This window comes from Schistocerca serialis, chromosome 5 (genome assembly GCF_023864345.2).
Source record: "Schistocerca serialis cubense isolate TAMUIC-IGC-003099 chromosome 5, iqSchSeri2.2, whole genome shotgun sequence".
In the NCBI taxonomy this organism is placed as follows: domain Eukaryota; kingdom Metazoa; phylum Arthropoda; class Insecta; order Orthoptera; family Acrididae; genus Schistocerca; species Schistocerca serialis.
Window position 1 is genome coordinate 139,364,353 of NC_064642.1, and position 23,554 is coordinate 139,387,906.

The 23,554-nt window shown below is 38.1% G+C and overlaps 1 protein-coding gene across 2 annotated transcripts in view; it reads left to right on the forward strand.

Annotated features, from left to right (window-relative positions):
* The window catches only part of LOC126480669 (hamartin), a 234,346-nt gene that overhangs the window by 107,589 nt on the left and 103,203 nt on the right, over positions 1-23,554 (forward strand). Inside the window, exons 10-12 of one of the 2 annotated variants that reach the window (XM_050103892.1) lie at positions 15,108-15,197; positions 18,433-18,711; positions 19,527-19,718. In XM_050103892.1, the coding sequence (XP_049959849.1) occupies positions 15,108-15,197; positions 18,433-18,711; positions 19,527-19,718 (561 nt within the window). The remainder of the gene's footprint in view (positions 1-15,107; positions 15,198-18,432; positions 18,712-19,526; positions 19,719-23,554) is intronic. The other variant, XM_050103893.1, reaches the window with a different exon arrangement.

Here is a 23,554-nt window from a genome sequence, read left to right on the forward strand (position 1 = left end):
CCCTATGTAGGTGGATGTCAACAAAATATTTTAGCATTTAGAAGAGAAAGTTGGTGATTGAAATTTTGTAAACAGATCTCGCCACAAAGAAAACTGCCTGTGTTTCAGTGACTGCCACCCCAACTCACTTATTATACCAGTGACTCTCTCACCCCTATTGTGCGATAACACCCAACAAGCTGCCCTTCTTTACACTTTTTCGTTGTCCTCTGTCAATCCTACCTGGTAAGGATCCCACAACGCGCAGTAATATTGCAGCAGAGGATGGAAAAGTGTAAGGTAGACTGTGTCTTTAGTGGGTTTGTCGCATCGTCTAGGTGTTCTGCCAACAAAGCGCAGTCTTTGTTTCGCCTTCACCACAATATTATCTATGTGGTCTTTTCAATTTAAGTTGCTCATAATTATAATTCCTATGTATTTAGTCAAATTGACAGCCCTTTGATTTGTGCGATTTATCGTATGCCGAGAATTCTTTTGGGTTGTATGGCTGTGGTCCGTGGAACTCTTCTATCCCATGGACCATACAACCAGGATGAATTCTCGGCAGCTGAAACGTCCAGTCGTGAAGGCCTTCATTGTATGATTTATCTTATACCCAAAATTTATCGGATTTCCTTTAGTACCAATGTGGATGACCTTGCACTTTTCTTTGTTTAGTGCCAATTGCCACTTTTCGCACCATACAGAAGTTCTCTCTAGATCATTTTGTAATTGAATTGATTGTCTGATGACGGTAAATTACAGCAACATCTGCAAACGATCTAAGGGAGTTGCTCAGATTATCACTTAGATCGTTCATCTAAATCAGGAACAGCAGAGGGCCTGTGACACTACCTTGCGGAACGCCAGATATCACTTCTGTTCTATTTGATAATTCACTGTCTATCACTACAAACTGTGACCTCTCTGAGGTGAGGAAATCACGAATCCAGTCACACAACTGAGATGATATTCCAAATGCATGCAATTTGATTAATAGTCACTTGTGAGGAACGGTATCAAAAGCCTTCTTGAAATCTAGGAATATGGAATCAATCTGAGATCCTTTGTCAACAGCACACATTACTTCATGGGAATAAAGAGCTAGCTGTGTTGCACAAGAACGATATTTACTGAATCCGTGTTGGTTATGTATCAATAAATAATTTTCTTCAAGGTAATTCATAATGTTAGAGTGCAGTATATGCTTCAAAATCCTACTGCAAATTGAGGTCAATGATACGGGTCTTTAATTTAATGGGTTTCTCCTATTTCCTTTCTTGAATATTGGTGTAACCCGTAGTACTTTCCAGTCTTTAGGAACAGACCTTTCGTCAAGTGAGCAGTTGTGTATGATTGCTAAGAAAGGCGCTATTGTGTCTGTATACTCTGAAAGGAACCTGGTTGGTATACCATCTAGACGGAAGACTTGCCTTTCTTAAGTGATTTGAGTTGTTTCGCAACACCTAAGATATTTACATTTATGTCACTCGTGCTAACAGCTGTTCTGGTTTCGAATTCTGGAATATTTACTTTGTCTTCTTTCGTGAAGAAATTATGGAAAACTGTATTTAGTGACTCCGCTTTAGTGACACCATCATCGATAACATTTCCATCGCTATTGTGCAGTGACAGTATTGACTGTTTTTTGCCACTGGTGTACTTTACATACGACCAGAATATCTTTGGGTTTTCTACCATATTTTGGGACAGTGTTTCATTGGGGAACCTATTAAAAGCATCTCGCATTGACGTCCGCACTAAATTACCCAGTCTTGGGGATTTTGCGTTCTTCTGAATTTGGCATGCTCTTCTTTTTTTTTTTCCAAGTGTTCTGACGTGTTTTGTGTACCATGGTGGATCAGTCCCATCTCTTATTAACTTACACGGTACGAATCTATCTATTGCTGTTGATACTGTATCTTTGAATTTGAGCCATATCTGGTCTACACTTACATAATTAGCTTGGAAGGAATGGATACACTCTAAGTAAAGCATCAAGTGAATTTTTATCTGCTGTTTTAAATAGACATATTTTGCATTTATTTTTAGTGTTTTTGGTTGATATTGTTTTGAGCCTCGCTACGATGATCTTGTGTTCACTAATCCCTGTACCCATCATGACACTCTCTATTAGATCAGGATTATTTGTGGCTAAGAGGTCAAGTGCGTTTTCGCAATCATTTACAATTCTTGTGGGCTCATGAACTAATTGTTCAAAATAATTCTCAGAGAAAGCATTTAGTACAATTTCGGAAGATGTTTTCTGTCTACCACCGACTTTGAACATGTATTTTCTCCAGCAAATCGAGGATAGATTGAAGTCTCCACCAGTTATAACTGTATGAGTGAGTGGGGTACTTGATTGTAATGGACTGCTTGTGGTGGGGCTAATGTCGATTGGCCGATTGGGGTGGGTGGAGAGAGAGGGAATTGGGAAGAGGTCAGCTAACCTTGTGGAGGGAGGCAGCCGGTTTGACAGCTATGAATGAATGTGAGAGGGAGGGGAGGCAGGTATATGGGCTAAGTATGTGATGGGCTGTTGTAGAAGTTGGTAGAGAGTGGGGTATGCTGAAGATAAAGTGGGGACATGAGTTGTGAGGAAGTGCCTGGATGGGGGAAGGGGAAACTATTGGGTGGAGGGTGCAGCGGCAGTAGGTCCAGTGGGCGGATGGTATGTATGCAGCATGGAGCACGGTCATAACTACCGTGACTGGTGCTATAAGATGTCACAAAAGTTGCACACGATTAAGTCCGTTGGCAGCACTGCACACGATTAAGTCCGTTGGGAGCAACAAAGTGCGTATGTAACAAAGGTGAGTGGGGAAAACGAAGGACAAGATGTGGATGGACAGCACAAGAGAGACAAAGTAGATGTAGATTATGAGATTGTAATGAAGGATGGACAATATGTGCTTTGGAAGGAAAAGTCACTATATGGGAGATACAATTTATCTAATGGTTCAAGTGCCTTCTTTCGCAGTTAAAACAGACTGAGAGAAAGAAAGAAAACCTCGCATGTTTTAACAGCACATCATTTTCTTTCTTGCAATCAGTTTTAACAGAAAACTTGTACACTGTTGCTTAAAAAATCTTGTAGCCTGTGCCATCTGAATATTTATCAGAGTAACCTGTAAGAATTTGAAGTAAATAGACTGAACTTTTTGAGATTTTTGGTAGCAGTTTCTCGTGTTTATGTAGTAGTACAGATAAATTTGTGTTGGGACGCCTTTCTGAAGGTCATTAAGTGGAGGGTAGCCTTGCATGCAAGTGAAATGTGAATGATAAACATTTCAGTCAGTAAGACAATAGAAACTTTTGAAATGTGGTGTTACAGAACCAGATGGATATATCCAATAAATAATGAGCAGGTACTGAATTGGAGAGGAAAGAATTTGTCACAACCTGACCAAAAGAAGGGACTATTGATATGACATATCCTGAGATCAAAAGGAATTACCAATTTGGGGTTGGAGGGGAATCTGTGTATGTAGGTGTGTATGTATTGGGGGGGGGGGGGGGGGTTAAAAATTATGGAAGAGACCAAGGTTTGAATACAGTAAGTAGGTTCAAATGGCTGTTGGTTACAGTAGTTACACAGAGATGAAAGGGCTTGCATAACATAGACTAGTGGAGAGACTGGCACCGAACTGGTTTCCATACTGAAGACGAATACCAACAATCTATTTTTATCTTGGAATTGTGAAATGATTTGGTAGTCACTTCATATGAAATTTCTTTATTGTTTGATAAATTATAGTCAGATTCACTTTTTGTTTTTGGCAAGCCCATTTTCTGATTATTTTCTTCTAAAAGAGATTGTTAAGGACAGTCATGTTTTATGGTCATTTATTAATGAGTGATGTCATTTCTGCTATCAGGTCTATTTCTAGAAAAAAATTCTCACATTTTCCTGTAGTGGGATTTGTTTTCATTTGTCGGCTTCTGCAAATCTCCCTAGTGGTCTTCTATCTCATCAGAATGTGAGCACATTTGTGTGTAGTCGTAAATGATTTCCATGGAATATATTTTTGTTAGTTTTCAAGCCACATCTTTCTCTTCTGTTTGAGATTCCTATACTAACTGATATTTGTAATTTTCTTGGCTACTTTTTTGTCACAGCGTGATGCAAATTTGGTAGGATACTGCCACTAACCACATACCACGTGGAAAACAAGTTGGATAATAAGTCACAGGCAGAAAAGCAGTAGAGTGTGAACTTTACAACTGCAAGTAATGTTAGCTGAAAATTAATACTGAACAACCAAGTCAGAATTGTCTCAAACACCACCACACACTATCAAGTTTCAGTTCAAAGTTCAGGCCCACAAAACTAGGTAGAGTTCTGTTCATGAATCAGCTTTTTGAGGCTTATATAACAAGTTGCAAACTGCCAAGCAATCAATCGGGCTGGGTATAAGTTTCCTGCTACAGGCCAACAACTCTCCCTGTGAGACATATTTGTCATGACACCTGTAGTTGTGACAGCCAGAAGTTAGAACTATCTGCTAAGCAAATAATATTTCTATCACTCTGAGCCGTTCTCCACGTAGCTGGAGTCGTAAGAATTTAGACCTATCTCCCTTCTAATTGGTCCATAGAGGTGGTATTGCCCAGGATGAAATCACGACTTACAATGTAAGGTGGCAGAACAGGCAGTAATCCTACCCAGTAGCTCAGTGACATTTGATGGCAGGAGCACGGCCTCAGTGACTTATTCTTCCAGGGCTGTAGGACTTCTGTTGCTGGGGGCTGTGATCTGACTTCCTCATTTTCTCTAGCCTATAGTGATCTCAGAATGGTAGGCTGGTGGTGGGTGCAGAGGCTGTATCAATGCACTGTGAAATATGCTCACTATTTTTATTTACTTAAATTTGGCATATTTCGTGACAGTATCTTTTCCGTGAAATGTTTACAAGATGATATTTGTCTTGGCTTCAGTCGTCTAGTGGAAGTATGATTCCACAATGGAGTTTCGTCGGCTGCAGAAATGACCTGGTTCAATGCGTTTGCCTCATTTTTGGTGCTTCAAATACCATTTCTTTGAATGTGGTTTCTTCTTAAAGTTTATATAAAAAAATAGTAACATAATTCATTTTTTCCTATTCACTAGCAAATTATTTATAACGGCGACCTGCACATTGTTCTACCGTCAACACACACCAAGACCTCACTGCCGACTGACTACAGTCAAAGACGACTCCAGCGTCAAAGACATTTTACACAACACACAAGCTTCCACTTGTAATCAGTCTCTTTGATATTCTTCGTCACATCTACTTATAGTAATCAATATGCTGTCACTCTCAAAAATATAAGTAAATTAGTATAAAATAAGGCAAATTACAATTTAAAAAATTCTGACAAAATATAAGAAAACATTTACAATTTGGTATCGACAAATCCGGTAGAAAATAACACATCTCCCAGATCCATTACAACTGCTTGTGATGGCAGTGAGGTGCTTCAATGGCTAGTGCGTATGGAAGGCTGGGAGGCATAACTTGCAGTGTTAGTTTTCATAGTAACTACTTTTTACATGATGTGCTGCTTCCACCAGTAGCATCCCCACTTTCTCACCCCACCCCACCTTGCTCACCACACCAGAAATGACATCTTGAGCCCACTCTTGTGTACTGCCAAATCTGCAAGCCCAGACTAAAGAAATTTGACTGAGATTATTGGGTTGGGTTGTTTTCATTGTTGCTGTTGTAGTCTTCAGTCCAAAGACTGGTTTGATGCTACACTATCCTTTGCAAGCCCCTTCATCTTTGAAAACCTACTGCACCTTATATCCTTCTGAGTCTACTTACTGTATTCATCTCTTGGCCTTCCTCTACATTTTTCACCCCCACTCCTCAACTCTTTGCTCCAGTACTGAGTTGATCTCTTCATGTCTCAGAATGTGTCCTATCACCGATCCCTTCTTATAGTCAGGTTGTACCATAAATTTCTTTTCTCCCCAGTTCTGTTATGGGCCACATTAGTTACATTGTGTACCCATTAGCCATTAAGCATTCTTCTGTAGCACCACTTATCAAAAGCTTCTATTCTCTTCATGTGTAGAGTGTAGATTGTTAACATTTCACTTCCATACATGGCAACACTCCGTACAAATACTTCCAAAAAGAGTTCCTAACACTTAAATCTATATTCAGTGTTAACAAATTTCACTTCTCCAGAAATGATTTTCTTATCTTTGTCAGTCTACATTTTATATCCTTCCTACTTCGGCCATGTTCAATTATTTTTCTGGCCAAATAGCAAAACCCATCTACTACCAGTTTTCTAATCTAATTCCCTTGGCGTCAGCTGATTGAGTTTGATGCCATTCAGTTATCTTAGTTTTGCTTTTGTTGATGTTCATCTTATATCCCTCTTTCAAGATGGTGGCCATTCCATTTAACTGCTCTTCCAAGTCCTCTGCTGCCTCTGACAGAATTACAATGTCAATGGCAACAAACCTCTAAGTTATTTCTCCTCCTTGAACTTCAAATTCCTTTTCCAAAGTTTTCTTTTGATTCCTTTTCTAAATTTTTCTTTTGTTTCCTTTACTGCTTACTCAATGTACAGATTGAATGACATTGTGGGTAGGCCACAACCCTGTCTCACCCCCTTCTCAACCAGTGCTTCTCTTTCATGCCCCATGAATCTTGTAACTGTCATCTGATTTCTGTAAAAGATGTAAGTAGCCTTTTGCTTCCTGTATTTTACCTCTGCTACCTTCAGAATTTAAGAGATTATACCAGTCAAGCCTTCTCTAAGTCAACAAATGCTGTAAATGTAGGTTTTCCTTTCCTTAACCTATCTTTGAAGATACTAGTAGGGTCAGTGTTGCTTCACATGTTCCAGTGCTTCTCCGGAATCCAGACTGACCTTCTCCAATGCTAGCTTCTACATGCTTTTCCATTCATCTGTAAAGAATTCATGTTAATATTTTGCAACTGTGACTTATTAATCTGATAGTTTGGTAATTTTCACACGTGCCAGCACCTGATTTCTTTGGAATTATTATATTCTTCTAAAAGGCTGAGGGCATTTTGTATACATCTTGCAGACTAGATGGAAGATTTTTGTCATGGCTGGCTCTCCCAAGGCTATCAGTAGTTGTGACCGAATGTCGTCCACTCCAGGGCCCTTGTTCTAACTTAGGTCTTTCAGTGTTCTGTCAAACTATTCTCACAGTATCATATCTCCCATCTCATTCTCATCTAAGTCCTCTGCCATTTCTATAATACTGCTTTCAAGTTCATCTCCCTTGTATAAACCCTTTATATACTCCTTACATCTTTGAGGTTTGCTTAGCACTGGTTTTCCGTCTGAACTCTAGATATTCATACAACTGGTTCTGTTTCCTCAAAGGCCTCTTTAATTTTCCTGTCGGTGATATCTGTCTTTTCCCCTAGTGCTATATGCTTCTAAATCCTTAAATTTGTCTTGTAGCACTTCCTGCTTAGCCATTTTGCGCTACCTGTCAATTTCATTTGTCAGACATTTGTATTCCTTTTCACCTGCTTCATTTACATGGTTTTATATTTTCACCTTTCATCTGTTTAATTCAATATCTCCTGTGTCATCCAAGGACTTCTACTAGGCATTGTTTTTTTAGCTGTTTGATTTGATGCTCTGCTGCCTTCACTATTCCATCTAAAAGCTACACACTTGTCTTCTGCTGTATTCCTTTACCCTGTTCTAGTGAATCGTTGCCTAGTGCTCGCACTGAAACTCTCAGCCCCTCATTCTTTTAACTTATCTGGGTCCCATCACCTTAATTTCCTACCTTTCTGCAGTTTCTTCAGTTTTAACATACAGTTCATAACTAGTAAACTGTGATCAGAATTGACATGTGCTCCTGGAAATGTCTTGCAAATTAAGGTTTGGTTTGGAAATCTGTCTTACCATTATATAGAATGAGATTTTCACTCTGCAGCGGAGTGTGCGCTGATATGAAACTTCCTGGGAGATTAAAACTGTGTGCTGGACTGAGACTCGAACTCGGGACCTCTGCCTTTTGCGGGCAAGTGCTCTACCAACTGAGCTACCCAAGTATGACTCACGCCCCGTCCTGTGAGGACTAATGTTGTATCACAATGTGCCTGAAGGTGAACTTCAGGCACATTGTGATACAACATTTTAAATTTGAATATCTAATTATTTACAAAAAAAGGGGTTGTGATTTTGCGGAAATAATAAGTAGAAAATTGTGGTTGGTCAGATGTGACAGGCCTCCCAAAGGAGAACATTATTGCATATGGCATTAATAAAGTTTCAGTTTTAAGGAAAACATAATGATAAAGGGTTATATAAAGATATTACAGCATTAGCAAGACGATGACATTAAAATCCATATCGTGTTTTAACTTTGAAAGAAAAATAATAATAATAATGATGATGATGATGATGATGATGATGATGATGATGATGATGATACGAAAATATATGTGTATATATTTAAGTTATATAATTCATTAGATAGCTTTCAAAAGCAAACTGGGAAGGGTATGGTTGTTTTCAGTAGATTAATTAATTAGTTAATGAGAAGAAAAAACATGATTAATAATCAAGTAGTTCTTGTATAAATGAAAAGAATTATTCTTTTAGTGGTATTTTGTATCTCAGTTAGATGGCTTAGTAAGTAGAAACACACTTAGTCATTTATGTAGAGTGGCACGTGTTGAGGGAAATGAATAGTTGCAAAATTTTCTGTACTGTAAGTGAGCAAGCAGGTATACAGCTTTTTCTGAATGAGATAAAAGTACATTTTTTGTTATTTTACCTCATAAATTTGTAGCCCCTTTGAAAAACCCATAAGATCAATGTTAAAAAGTCACTGTTCGTACGTTTCTTTCTAGTAAGGTTTATCTCTAGTCTACATTCTTAATTGACATCTTGCTTGACTTCATCCCGTTTCCTTCCTATTGCCATTTGATGTGACTGAACGAGTTATAACTGCCATGAAAGACAGTTCGCACAATGGGAGGTAGCGAAGTTAAGGGAATATTTTAGGCCGTTGCGGAGAGATGATTTGTGAGGGAGGAAATTCTGAAGTAATCTATGATCGGCTATGCCAACACAGCTTGCAATGTTTAGCTTCACTACACAATTGTGATACAACTGCTGCTAGATTGTGGCAGCAATGGGAAAACAAGACAGTCAACATGAAGTGTTCTGGACTGAGCCAATACATGACGAAGGGGCTTAGCTGCCACCTTTTCTTGTGCCACTTATAACTCTGTCTAATCTTTTTGCACGTATTTTTAATGTACTTTGTTCAGCAATGATATCAGTTGTCAACCTTTTAAATTCAAACACTGATTCTCGAAGAATATCTCAGTTAGAATCAAGAAAACATTGGCCATTTCCTGCTAGTGAGCTCTTATTGCTTGGCAACTTGTTACATCACCCAACAGCCAGCGCAGCCGACATCACAAGTGGGCTGTTGACTATTGATTTTTGCAAGCGCATGTGAATGACCCCAGTGTGTATTGTGTGTGTTTTGCTTATTCATTTCCTTTGGTATGTGTGCTGCAGTATGCCATTTCAAAGCAGCGACACATTGAAAAGGTGTCACAAACACATCATCGTTATTTTTAAATGTCTGTTAATGAAAGATCAAGGATATAAGGCTTCACGAAATATTATGATACCCAAGACGAGATGTAACTCATACGATTTATCTGTAGTGTAATAAGTAACATCATAAGTTTACAGAGTTAGAGGTGGCAGATTCACATCCTACTATAAGCTAACATTTTGTCTTAATCTTGGATATAACACATTCTGGGAATTTGTTATGGGTGTAATACAAGTATGTTTTGCAATATTCAATTTTATTTAACATTTCTGTCTTGATTAGAGAACAGAGGGTGAAATAAATATTTAGATTTCCATTTCTGAATATGTGGTGATTTCCGATTGTGTGGTTAGATAGGAGCCATAGAGGACAGATTTAATTGCTGAGACTGAAATGAGTAGCAGTAAAATTCATATTCTTCCTTCTCAAAAATATTTGTCATTTTGTTTCCAAATATGTGATAGTGTCAGAGTGTGTGGTTAGACAGGAACCTATGAGGACAGCTTAAATTGCTGAAAATGAAATGATGAGCATCATTTGGAAACGATGAGCAATAACATTCACATTTTGCTTTGTCACAAATATGTCACATGTTATGCAACCACACACATTCCCATAAGGAGTTCTCGCCAAAACTGAGTCACCTGTTACTAACACATCCATAAACATCAACTTGGCACTGCAGTGATCAACAAATTGATAGCCTCATTTTGGGTTTCCTTCACAGGACCACTACTTCAGAATTATTTCCATTCTTTCAAAAACGTGGTCTATGATACATGCAGGCCAGAGTGCATGTTTGTGGGACGTCAGCAAAGTGTTGTTATTGCTGGCTGACACACATCTGAAACGTGAGACCCGTATTACTCTGTAGATGATATTTGTCAAAGATTTCGTTGAACTTCTCTGTCCAAACTACTTCACTGGAGCTGTAACACGATTGTCACCAGTACACTATCAAATGTTGGTGGCAAATGCATTGCTTGAAAAGAAAGAAGAATGGAAATGATTGTGGGCAAAACTGTGTATAGTGAGAAGAAGCGCTCGAAGTTGGGCGAAACTGTGTATAGGGAGAACAAACACTGGAAGTGTTCACCAGAATTTGCTTCATGGCTACTGTGTGAGGACATTTAAGAACAACAAAAAGTATTTGAGAACTGGTGAACAAAAAGTTCAGTTTGCCCTCGTGAAAGTGGCCCCTCATGTTTTAATATATGACTCATCTACAAAATACCATTCATAATTTCATTCATCACAAACGATGTTTTTGGATACCATGCAACTGTGTCATTAACAATTTAAATAATGGAACATTGCACTAATTATGTATTTTTTCACACTTAATATGATGCCTTCTGAGAAGTTAATCTCATTATTAAGAGGAAATATTTATGTAGGTATTTTATGTAGTGTTTGTATGTGGTTCTGCTCTCTTGCCTTGCAGCTATATTTTGATGGTTTAGTGTAATTTTATAGACACCCCACACAATTAGTTCCTCAACCAACTTGAAACAGTCCCCTGTTGACATGCGGGGTCCAGCCTAGTTTTTTTTTTTAAATTGCTTAACTTTGTAAATATTTCTACTTGAACATGTGAATAGATTCTCATAAAGAATTGTGCAAATTGTGAAAAAATGCGTAACTGATCTAGTGTTTCATTATTTAAATCATGAATGCTACTTGCATTAAAGATCCTCTCACAGCTTTAAGATTTTTAGCAACAGGAGAAAGCTATTCTAGCTTGAATTATAGTATTTGATTCCCTCAGTGTACCATTTTATTTATTATGCCAGAAATGTGTGAAACAATATCTAAATCACCCAAGGAGGAATTTATGAAGGTTAAGGTAATTATTTAGAGTAAAAATAAATACTTTTATGTCACTTTTGTACACTTTGAATGCACTTGGATTTTCACATTTCCATCTCCTTCCACATCCTTTCTTTTTATGTGTAAACTTACCATCATCCACAGTGCAGCAACTTGAAATACAGCTGATTGCTGTAGCTATTTTTTTGTATGATTCCATCAACTTATCATGGTTTTGTAGTCACCTTGCTTTATGTTACGAAGACTTCTGTATTATTCATAACTTGGAATGATCACTGAGGTGGTAGTGACGCACCAAATATGCGAGGGTTGTTTGAAAAGTTCTCGGAGCAGAATAGAAAAAAAGTACTTACATCACTGAAACTTTTCTTATTTTCAATTTAGTCTCCTTGTAGATCAGTGCACTTGGTCTGATGATGTTCCAGTGCCTTTATCCCATCTTGAAAATGAGTTTGCTCCAGGTCTGCAAAATAGTTGTCAACACCAGCTATCAGTTCTTCATTTGAAGTGAATCTTTGTCCATCAAGAAAAATTTTCAGTTTTGGGAAAAGGTGGAAGTCAGATGGAGCCATATCAGGTGAATAAGGCAGGTGTGACAACAATTCATACCTCAGTTCATGTAATTTTGCCATGGTGATGGCACATGTGCGGTTGCACATTGTCTTGATGGAAGATGACTTTCTTCCTTGCTAAACCTGGCGTTCTTTCACTTATTTTTTGTTGCAGTTCATCTAGGAGGTTAGTATTCTCCAGTAATTGTTTGCTCAGTTGGGAGATAATGTACAAACAGAATTCCCTTCGACCCCAGAACACTAATGCCATGACCTTTCTCACTGAAGGAATTGTCTTTGCTTTCTTTGGTGGCAGAGAATCAGCATATTCCCACTGCTTTGACTGTCATTTTGTCTCTGGAGTATAGTAGTGCATCCATGTTTCATCTGTAGTCATAAACCAGCACAAAAAATCTTTCGTTTCTCCTTAAATGGGCCAGTATTGTTCTGATATGTCCATTCTCATGCGTATTTGATCAAGCGTCAAGAGCGATTTTGCAGATAATTTTTTCATTTCTGATTCTTCAGTTAAAATGTGATATACCCTTCCAGATGACATCTGGCAAGCATGAGCAATTTCACACTTTCTCAATTGGTGATCCTCCATGACCATTTTGTGCATTTTTGCAATGATTTCTGTAGTAGTGATACCTCTTTGCCGGCTACCGCAAGGATCATCATCTAAGCTCTCCTGACCAAATTTAAATTCATTTGTCACTTGGCAAAAGTTGAATATGAAGGAGCAGAGTCCCCCAGTGTATTCTGGAAATTGGCATGAATGTCCTTTCCTTTCATACCTTTCTTTACGAAGTACTTAATCATTGCTCAAATCTCGATTTTCCCCCCCCCCCCCCCCCCCCCCCCCCCTCCTCACAAATTCACTACGCGAGAACAACAGAGCCACATCACCCTCCACAGCTCTCTTCCAAGAGCACTGACATGGCACATATTTACAGGCAACAGTCCAGTGAATATCATGTGAACAACTCATTGCGCTAGCACTGACCTCTCGTGGTGATTCCGAGAACTTTTCAAACCACCCTCATACTTTATCATTTTATAGCTTAAATGTACTGAAGCAGGCAACATCTAAACAATGGCCCTCGCTCTAACTTTTATCTGTGCTGAAATCTTCCCTACCACACTGTCACAGATTTGACCAAAGGGCTTTGATAAGTATTTATTGTTGGTCACAAACACTACATTGCTGATGTCACACGGATGTGTGCTGAGGCCCGTATTTATCATAACCTATGCTGCAGAAATTAGTGCGAAATGTACTCATTCCACAGATGTAAAATGAGCTCGTCTACTGGATGTTTACAACCAGTACACTAGAGGTCACTATGCTTGTCACCTGTGTATGCTGCACTGCCATTGACTACAGAAGGAAATCACTCCCCCCCCCCCCCCCCCCCCCCACCACCACCACCACCACCACCACCACCACCACCACCACCACATATTAACATATTATATGCCGACGCCTTTCACCATGCTTCACATTTTTCGGTTTAATTCAGCGTATTAATCAAGTTTTGCTTTTTTTTCTGATTTTGCACAAAGGAACGGTCTCTCAAAAATGCATGTTTTAATTTGTGGTCATAGCATGTCAGAAAATAGCTAGATTGCCATGTACTCAGACACCAACTTAAATTTTTTTATGAGTTTTTACTTGCTGTTACACATTAGTGATTCTTATTTATGATGAAATTTGTTACCATAAATTATTGTATAAGCATTGTATTATACATTTAATTTCATTCACTTATACAGATTTTATACCATGTATTGGAAAGGCTTATGATATACGCCAGTTGCATATATTTTTGGTCATATTTTGGGTGTTTTAATGTTTTCCTTGAATCTGCATTTCCTTCTATTTTGTATTTTTTATGTTTGGACAGCACGGAGATGTAAAATAGGTGTTTCACTGTCATCCCAAAAGATGTTGTTTTAAAATACACGATATCATTTATTTTGTATTTTATTATTTGCTTGATATACTTCTTGGGCAGTGTACGGTAGATGGAGTTCATCAGCATACATACTTCATCACAGCAGGTGCTGCATGGAGTCACCAACAGAGTACCGAGTGCCAAGGAGGACCTCAGAATACTGTTTTATGAAAACCCTTGGAGGAGCCAGTTAACAGTGACAAATATGTAAAATGGAGATAGATGTAAAACTTAGAGTATGAGCTCAGTCAGTGCTAAAGTTGAAATGTTTGTAATTTTAAGATGGAAATTATTCACCATCAATAACAATAGAAGGTAACTAATTTATCATGATTTAAAGGAGATCAATAAGCCAGAATTGACACCACATTTCAGTAGAAGTGCAGATGCAGTTGCTGGTTATGTCTAATGGTCTGAAACCATTGCCTAAATTTTCTTGATCCACTGCTACCAATATTATTTCACTCAGCCCAAAATACGTATTCCCAAGAACTCCAGTGTATCATTAGACTTTGGGCATTACTATTTATGGGTCATTAGCTTGCCAGGGTACGAAGAATGTGAAAAGGGATTTGCACAGCAGATACAGTCCACACTGGAGTGCTTTTTAATCTTAAAGCTTTTGAGTAACACAGACAGTTCGTATATCACATGCCGAAAGTGGCGTGAAATCACCAGTACACCAGTGCTATGGATTATATGCCAAACCTTTGTCTAGCAGACTGAAACCATAAGGCATTGCTGATAGTTCATCTGTCTTAACAAAATTCAGTGACCTCCTTCGAGATTTTTGATATACTATTTTCTGTTATTGAGTTCCACTCTGTTGTTTCCTTTTATTTGCACATTCGTCTCTACGATGCATTACCAACCATCTCACATGGTCAAGTGGATGGTATATACAATTCAGTACCATTATAGCTATAGATTCTAACTGTTTTTCCAAATAAAAGCACTCCACGTATTGTAACTGTATTGTAAAGAAATAAATAAGAAAATTTTTGTACAGAATGTATCTAGTTAAAATTCAAAGGGCAAACCAAGTCTGTTATGATGTGTACTCATATTTTCTCGTTTACATTCTCATATCAATTTTCTGTGTTGTATTGAAGTTGCTATTTCTGCACTATCTTTCTAACCACCATGTTTTAAAGAGCACAAGTACTAATCTTTCACGTGTCACACATGTTTAATAATTTTGTATGAATTCTGCAGGGGCATGTTAATGCTTCTGTGCCTCCCCATGAAGGGACATCACCACCTGAGGCTGCGGTAGAGGCAACCCCAGAAACAACACCTGTTAAGGTAAGGAGGAAATGGAGTGTTGATTTTAAGGTGCTGGGCAGTACTCAATACACAACTTATCTCTATTCATAACATTGAATAAGTAGACAATGATCTTTTCTTCCTCCATATTTCCTTATTCCACTTCTTGTATTCCATCACAGTCCCTCCTCTCTGACCCTACCCTTGTCACATTATGTATTTCTCTCTAGTCAGTATTACAGGAAACTGACAGCAGATACATCATCTTTAGTAGTGAATCAAATTGGAGGAATTTGGTTCCAATGAGCCGCAGGAATTTGGTTTCAATGAGCCGCAACTCCTAAAACACAATTAAAATGGAGGAAAACAAAATCACAGTATGTATTAGAAAAGGAAAAATATTAAGAGAAATTAAGCCATATTGTATTGTAAGCTGAGAAATCTTTAACTGATTAATCCACCAGCATGCTGCACCACAGATCCAGTTCTCCATGGTAGTATTAAAAAAAAACTTATGTGAGACCAACATTCTGATGCAATGACTATAGTAAAATATGACCAATCTAAGGGACTCTAACTGCTCCAATTGGAAATTCCAATGGGTTTCCAGTGTACTTCCCTTATTATTGGGCAGTAGTAAGGCTTGGGTATCTGCATCTGTGACTGTTAAACCTGGAAGACAAACAGTATTACCTGTTTCATGCGTTGACCCAGTCAGATTATTTTTGTTGACTTATGAGACATGGGTCGAAGATGATAATCATTCCAGAAGAAAATGGTGCAAAGAGAGGAGAAAGTTTGTGGAAGTCGATATTCTATGAAAACATTCATTTGTGTGTCATGACTAAATAACCTTCCCTAAATATAAAGCTTTCACAATCTTTTTATTATTCCTTTCAAAATATGATACTTGATCACATATCATGACAGTGGGTTTTGTATTATGGTCAGAATGTTACTGAAAAGTTTGCCCACTGCCATAATTCTAAAGTAGTGTGTTCTTACCTTCATCAGCTTATTCTTTTATGAACTATTCAGGTTTAGATGGAAGCTCCACCATGAAAACACAAGAAATACTAGTTTTGGCCTGTGTGCGCCTACTTACAAACACGAATTGGGAACCTTTGTCCTAGCCACATGGCAGTCAAGCTGTTATTGAAGGCATGATCTTAGCATAGAGACAAATTTTTCACGTGTTAGCAGTAATGTTGGTTCCAACGAAGAGCTACAGTTTTGTTGAGTTATCGGTCCTGTGATGGCAGTATCGTGGCATTCCCTTCGTTAATTGTTACTTTTGTTCTCTTACTGGTGAATGAGTGGTGGTTGATGTAGCTTTCTTAGCCCATTGTTAAGTTTATAATCCTTTCAACATCATATTTTCCTCCACTTAATAATTTGTACCAATATAACTCAAATGACAATTGTTTGATGCCTGAGATTTAATTATCTTGGATTCACTACTCTCTTAATGATCAAAGATTGACTGCAAGTACTCGATTGACCTCAGATTGATCACTCCCAACCGAGAGCTTTGTGTTTCTTTTTTACCTAAATTATCAAGTATTAAATCTTGTTAATACGTAATTTAACAAGCGCATTTGTGGTTACTTGTAATACGGTTTAAAATTGTCTAACTTTTTCATACCATCATTATGCTCTGTCAGTTCTCATTATGTGATTCAGGTCTTTGATTTCGATTTGCTTCTTAAAAAATACACTTAAGATTGCTAACATTTAATGAAAGCCAGGACTCTCTCTCTCTCTCTCTCTCTCTCTCTCTCTCTCTCTCTCTCTCTCTTTCTTTCTTTTTTATATTTTTATTTTTATTTTTACATTGATGTAACAGGTTTTGTTTGGTGTAGCTTCTGTGAACTAAACTCAAGTGTGACAGGAAAGCACTACTCCACTTGTTTTTTGATACTTTGACATTTTGATATAATTAAGGTAACTGTCAAACTAGTAGGTGAAAGTATCTCTATTTCAGCTGCTACTTACCTATAATTGATGAATTTTTTTTATATGAATTAACTGAAACATCAATAAGAGTACATTGGTTACTTCTGAAATGTATGCCATTGACAAAACCTGATTCCTGGTTCACACTTCCCAAATGAGATGCTGATGTAAGTTGCATAATGATACATTTTTATTTTGGCTTTTTGTATATTTGGCGTGTCTTGTATTATGATGTGCTGAACCATACAGGAAATTGCCTTTCAACTTAATTTAAAATTATGTAGAACGTAAATTGAACTAAGTCATGCTGTCATGACATGCAACTTCGATGAAACTTTAACAATGACATCACAGGTCACCATGTCAAAAGTAGCTCTCTCGGCTCTGGGGCAGCAGTGTGTGGCCAGCTGTGTTAAGGCAAGGTCGATACACATAGTGAGCCACATGTACTGTAGCAATAATTTCATGTGGAATAATTTCGTGATGGCAACAACGAAGTCATCTGCCTTGGAATTTTTAACTCTCTGTGTGTGTGTGTGTGTGTGTGTGTGTGTGTGTGTGTGTGTTCTGTTTCTTGGTAGTGTAACGTAACAACAATCCCTGATATCAAGAGGAACAGAGGACATAAAAAAACAAAGGCATCCATTGAAATAGTGGGTTTAAGAATCTACACATGTATATTAAAGGGGACCCATTTACTAACATGATAATCATGTAGATTTTGTGCTTTACCTCATCTGAATGTCTAGGTTTTGAGGTGAAATCAGTATCAGCAGAAAAGCTAACTTCATTCTTCATAGAGTGACCATTGTCTGCTGTTTCATTAAATACACAGTGTACAGTAACGACCAAATTGTACACTCTTTCTTCTGAGTGGGCTTTATGTTGCATCATCACATCTCACACACATTATCCATTTTACTTGGCAGCCTCTATTTTGGTTTTGCCTAATATCAAAGAGCAGCTTTTTCTTCAAATAAAGATGGTATAGCATCATATGTCAGTGAGAACTATAACATCATTAAGAACAGTGGAACAACATGTTTTGATGCTCATTCCATGTAATTCATTGATAGAGCCAAAAACTTTGTGCATGAAGAGTAAGCTGGAAAACTGTACTCCTTATGTGACTAGTTGACTTCATAGCATGGATCAGCTATTAAGAGATATTATTTCTCTTTACCAGATATATTTTAAAAACGTTTATTTTTGCAGTTTCATTTTTACAAGTTATTTTTGTTGTGCTTTAGAATTAGCAAAGAAGAAAAAAATTTTTTTCCATTTAAACCTTGTCTCATGTATTGTTGTTTATGTGCAGGACGTGAGACATTTGGTTGGTCGAACCCCTCCAGCCAACTCTAATGTAGTTCGGGCTCTAAATCCCCATGGATCTGCCCGGTGGCAGAGCCTGGCATCCAATAACACAACCCCATCACAGTCGCAGCCTTCATCTCCGATGAGGAAAGAAACTTCCCCATTTCGCTTTCCCTCTGACAGTATATCAGAAAATCGTGATATCATTTCGTCATCTTATGAACACCGAAATACCATATTTTCTCAAAAATTAATTAGCAGAATCCACCAGGAGAGGATCCAGGTTAGTGAGTTTGAAGCTATTGTTTGTAGAAAAGGAAAATATAACATTCATTTCAAAAGACTTTGTCCTGTTTCATTTGCAGCATGATTTACCAAATGTAGTCCCGCATGATGTGATTTGCATGTGCATCACCATATATTTAGAGATCATCATCTAGCCCTGCTAATCATTTTTTAGTCTGAACAGCTTGTCTCAGCATGCCTAGAAGTATTTTTGTGATTTCACTTTCTTCTATTCTCTGGAACTTTATCAGCATATGCCTCCGTCTATTTGAATAGTATGCATTGTTCATATTAACTTTTTGTCGTCATTTCTTTCCTGAGTTGTGAGGCTCTTTAAGTTCCTTTGGATATTTTCCTACCCTTGCTGCTTTAAATTCGCTGAATATAGTATCTCATGTGCAGTGCAATAGCATGTTTACTGGTCCAGTAGAAACAGTGCTTAACATACAGCATACTTGGATAAAAACATTTTATTTGGTTGTAGAAATTATTTTGTTTTCTGTATTTGTTCCCTTTATTTTTCATTTAAATTTAACTTACAGAGGCAATTATTGCACATAAGGTGCAAGATCTACAATGTTAACAAATACTTATATTTAAATGGAATACATATATCAACACATAATTATTGATTAAAGAGTCTGGAGGGAGGGGGGGGGGGGGGGGGAGGGAGGCGCACGTTTTCCTCCCTTTGCTTTAGAAGGAATTGTGTTACCCAAATAATCAGTCTTCTAGATTTATCTTTTAAGGAAAAGAATGGGTGTATGATTTTGTAATATGGGTTTTTATGCTTTCATTTTTTTTACCGTGCAGGCGGCAACTGAGACTGTACAAAGAGAAAGCCAAGCCCCTGTCAGGGCAAGGAGCCCACTGAGTGGTCGAACGAGTCCAAGTCAGAGGAATGGATTTAAATTCGATCAGGATGCTAGCCAGGAAGACCAAGAGGTGTTGGAAATTGTGCGCCTTGGAGAAAATCTCACTATTGGTACACAGCCAAAAGTCATGGTGAGACTGTTTAAGGCATTTGTTAATTATAGTGCTATTATACATATCATTTTTTGCCAGTTAAGAAACTGTAACACATTTGTGTAGCTCTTTTGGTTTTAGGTTTTTTGTAGGTATTGCCAGTTAATATAAGGACATGAAATAACTCACAACTTGACAAATCATTTAATAAATATTTTTTTTAAAACTGTTGTATTTTAAGTATTGTTCTAACGTGTGATATTAAACTATTGGTACAGTCAAGTGTTCATGCACGTTTCTTATACGAGAAGAAATATGAGATTTGTAATGACTATTGTACTACTTTCACTATTGTAATTATATAGTCCACAGAATACTCGAATACTCAGTATATGCAGCTCTCATTGGTCAATAAAAATATATTAAGTCACTGATAGATTGATACTGTTTTCCAAAGTGTGGTGTAAACTTGGTCCTTTGCCTTTCATGGGCAATCTTTTTACCAATTGTGCTCTCCTGGAATGTCTTGTGTTTTAGCACAAAGCTTCAATCTGCCATTACCTCTCCTATTTTCCAAACTGCACAGAGATATTTGTACTCATCTTGTTGGGCTAGTGCATTTGTGAAGCAGGAGAGAAAGTAGTCTTTAATTGTGTAGCCTTTGTAACAATGAATCTCCTCAGTGTATTGTCTTATGGTATTGGAGCTTGTTATTCCAGTTTGCAGGAAAATGCTCCATCTCATTAACATTCAAGCATTATTTATAAATAAAAGGTCCATAATAATTATCTGACATTATAAACATCCTCATTGATGTAAAGTCTTCCAGATTACTCCACAAAAACAGAGGTGACTACTGTTTAGGCCATTCACTATTAGCTGAATGAGAATTACAATATTATTCCACAGTAGAAGTAGTGCTGATTTTTTGCAGTTAATAACCTAATTTTGGTCATCAGTTGCTATGTAACTAGTACATAGAGCTGACTGAACGAGTTGAACTAAAATCTGCACATCGAATATTTGTTGGAATTTGTGATGATGTATAATAAATTGAATTTGTTACTTTCCTTAATTTTTTGTTAAGTTGACGTAAGTTCCAGCTTTGTTAGGACTAAAAGCATACATAAACTTCCTCTGTTGATTCTTAACATTATGTTACCATCATCTTTCTGTTGCAGAATATATATGCATTGAGATTTGTGAAGAGCAACAATTCACTAAGAATGGACCTTTCAATTGTGATACACCCTTGCCTGCTTTCTCCCATCTCATCTATCCCTTTATTGAGGGATTTGCTGTTTAAGATGCAACTTGATTTTTCAGTATTTACAAACCACTGCCAAAAGTGAGTCATGTTAGGTGCCAGAAAAACAACGTAGAACCACCAGCAAGAAATTGCATTCGGACCTTAACACTTACAGTTGACACTTAAGTTGTGCGCCCACATATTATCAACCCTAAGTCCCATCCCAAGCTACGTACTCGCACAAATTTGAACTTATAATCAATTGGTCCTAGCTTGGTGTCACTCTAGCTAACTAGTGGTAACTTTACACTTCTGTCCTCACTGTGAGATGTGTTTGAGTGAGTAGAGTAGGAATTGAGAAAGGCAGACACACATTGCACATAAAGGAAAGGAGAATACAGGAAGAAAAGCAGACTGACCTGCTGGAGAGATTGAAAAATCTATTCAGTAAAGTAAATGCGAAAATGTTCTGAACATGGAAAAGAGGTATAGCTTTACTGGAGTTTTTAGTAACTTGATAGACTTTTATAATGTTTATAAAACAATGGCCCTTATATTAGATAGATAACTGAAATAATCACTGAACTAAAGCCTCCCTAGTGGTATCTCGGAAGCCGAACAGAGAGCAGGTTTTGAGTGTAGCAACACACAGTTGCTGCCAGTTGGTTGGCATGGTATAAAACGGCTGATGAATAGGACATAAACTAGTGTGCAGTCGGAAAATATAGCAGGATTGGCAGCAGCTACCATCTCATACATATCCTGATGAGGTAGTGCACAGAGAATGTCGGCGAGCATCTGAAAACAACTGAATACATCTGAGATTGAGGATCTGATTTGGGGGATATTTGAGTGTTTGCTGAATAGTACTTCTCCAACAGCAGTAAACTCACTCCAGTAGACACGACAGGTTGTAGTAGCCGGGCATCTTCATGGTATGGCTAGGACTGCATTTGTTCTGCTCATCTTGTTTAGTCAGCTCTAAAGGAACTTAGCCAAAGCTGTGATATTGCCCATCTTCACTCTTCAGAGGTGCTGGCTAGCTTTTCCATGTTTTCAACTTCTTGAATGAGTGCTCCTGCACTCTGAATGTGTTTTCTTACTTCATAGTGCGTGGTCACCACAGTAATGGCACCTGTCTCCCTGTGACTTTGTTTTGCTGCATGACCCAGACTGCTATGTGGTGCAACATCCCTCCAAAGAAATCCTGTCTCTGGATTCATAGCTATTTATATATCTGGGCAAAATATCTGAACACACACTCCATAGTTGACAAAATAATACAAAATGAATGTTTGCTCCTCTTCCTCTTACTCTAATGTAGCATGTATTTTATTCTGCATAACACATTTATCTAATATTATTACCAAATCTCTTCAGTTGTAGCAAATTCTTTTAACGAATCATTCAAGAGGAAGTAGTTCCACTCGGTTGTTCCTTATGCTTGATATCCTTACTACTTTCCCAAGTAGTTTTCTATGTAAGTCCTGCTTAATTAATCCTTACATGCTACATGTTACTCAGTCACCATATCTTGTTTCCACACACATGCATGGCTCCACTGAACCATTACTTACAACTGATAAAGTAAGATTACAAACTCTTCCTTCTCAGCAAATTCTGTTAAGAAAGTATTCTATAGCAAGAGCTTCCACCTAGTTATTTCTTACACTTGGTATCTTCATTTGTTTCTCAGGTTTTATCACGGGATCAGGTAAACAAGTCACTGGCCTGTTTACTGCCACATCTCTTCATTCCTAGCACCTGTTCACACTCTCTGCTCCCATACAAGCACCTTTGTTTGTTAATTCCTCATGTTTCCCAAAATCGTAACATTCTTTACCACTGGAGAAACATAATGCTGCTTTCCCCCCCACCAAGTATCTTGCCCTTTCCATATATTCTCAATTTCATCTGGAGTAGCAACCCACCAATCTCATTTGATTTGCTTGTGAGTTTGTTCTCTTTCTGCTTAGACTGCCTGGCCTCTTTTCAGAGCCTGTTCTTCCTTGAAGATATTCACATTGCTGTCCTGTCACTGAAGCATTTCAAATAGAATTCACAATTTTTCTTCCCAGTTAGCCCTCTGTGACATTGAAAGTGACACTAACTACTATATAGAAGCCTAGGCATCAGCATGCGCAAGCTGTATCAAGTACTGGAGTGAGCAGCAGGGACCACATGTTGTTGCAAATACATGACTGCCATCCAAGTTGTTAGCCTGCCTCAGGCTGTACAATATAGCACAGGGATGCACGATTTCAAACTGTAGCACCAACTGTGATTAACGTTGAAGGTGTTTATCTACCCCAGGGTGACGATCTGTGTCAATGGAAGCCCTTGGAACCAGTGCACAGTGACAGAGACTGGGCTGCCCCAATCCCAGACTCAAGTAGGTGCCCTAGTAGAGCGTTGGCCACCAGCAGGAAGTAGTCATTCAAAGGGAGACCCAGCAGTATGAAGCACCTAGACGTCTGCGTACAATTCCTAGTACAGGCGGTTGCTTGCTGATACCAGAGATGAAGTCCGTGGTTGATGTGATCGATGGCATGGCCAGCTACTCAATCAGCTGCTGCAGTAGTCACTATCTCCCTCAAAATCAGCAAATGGTGCTGGCAGTGCTTGG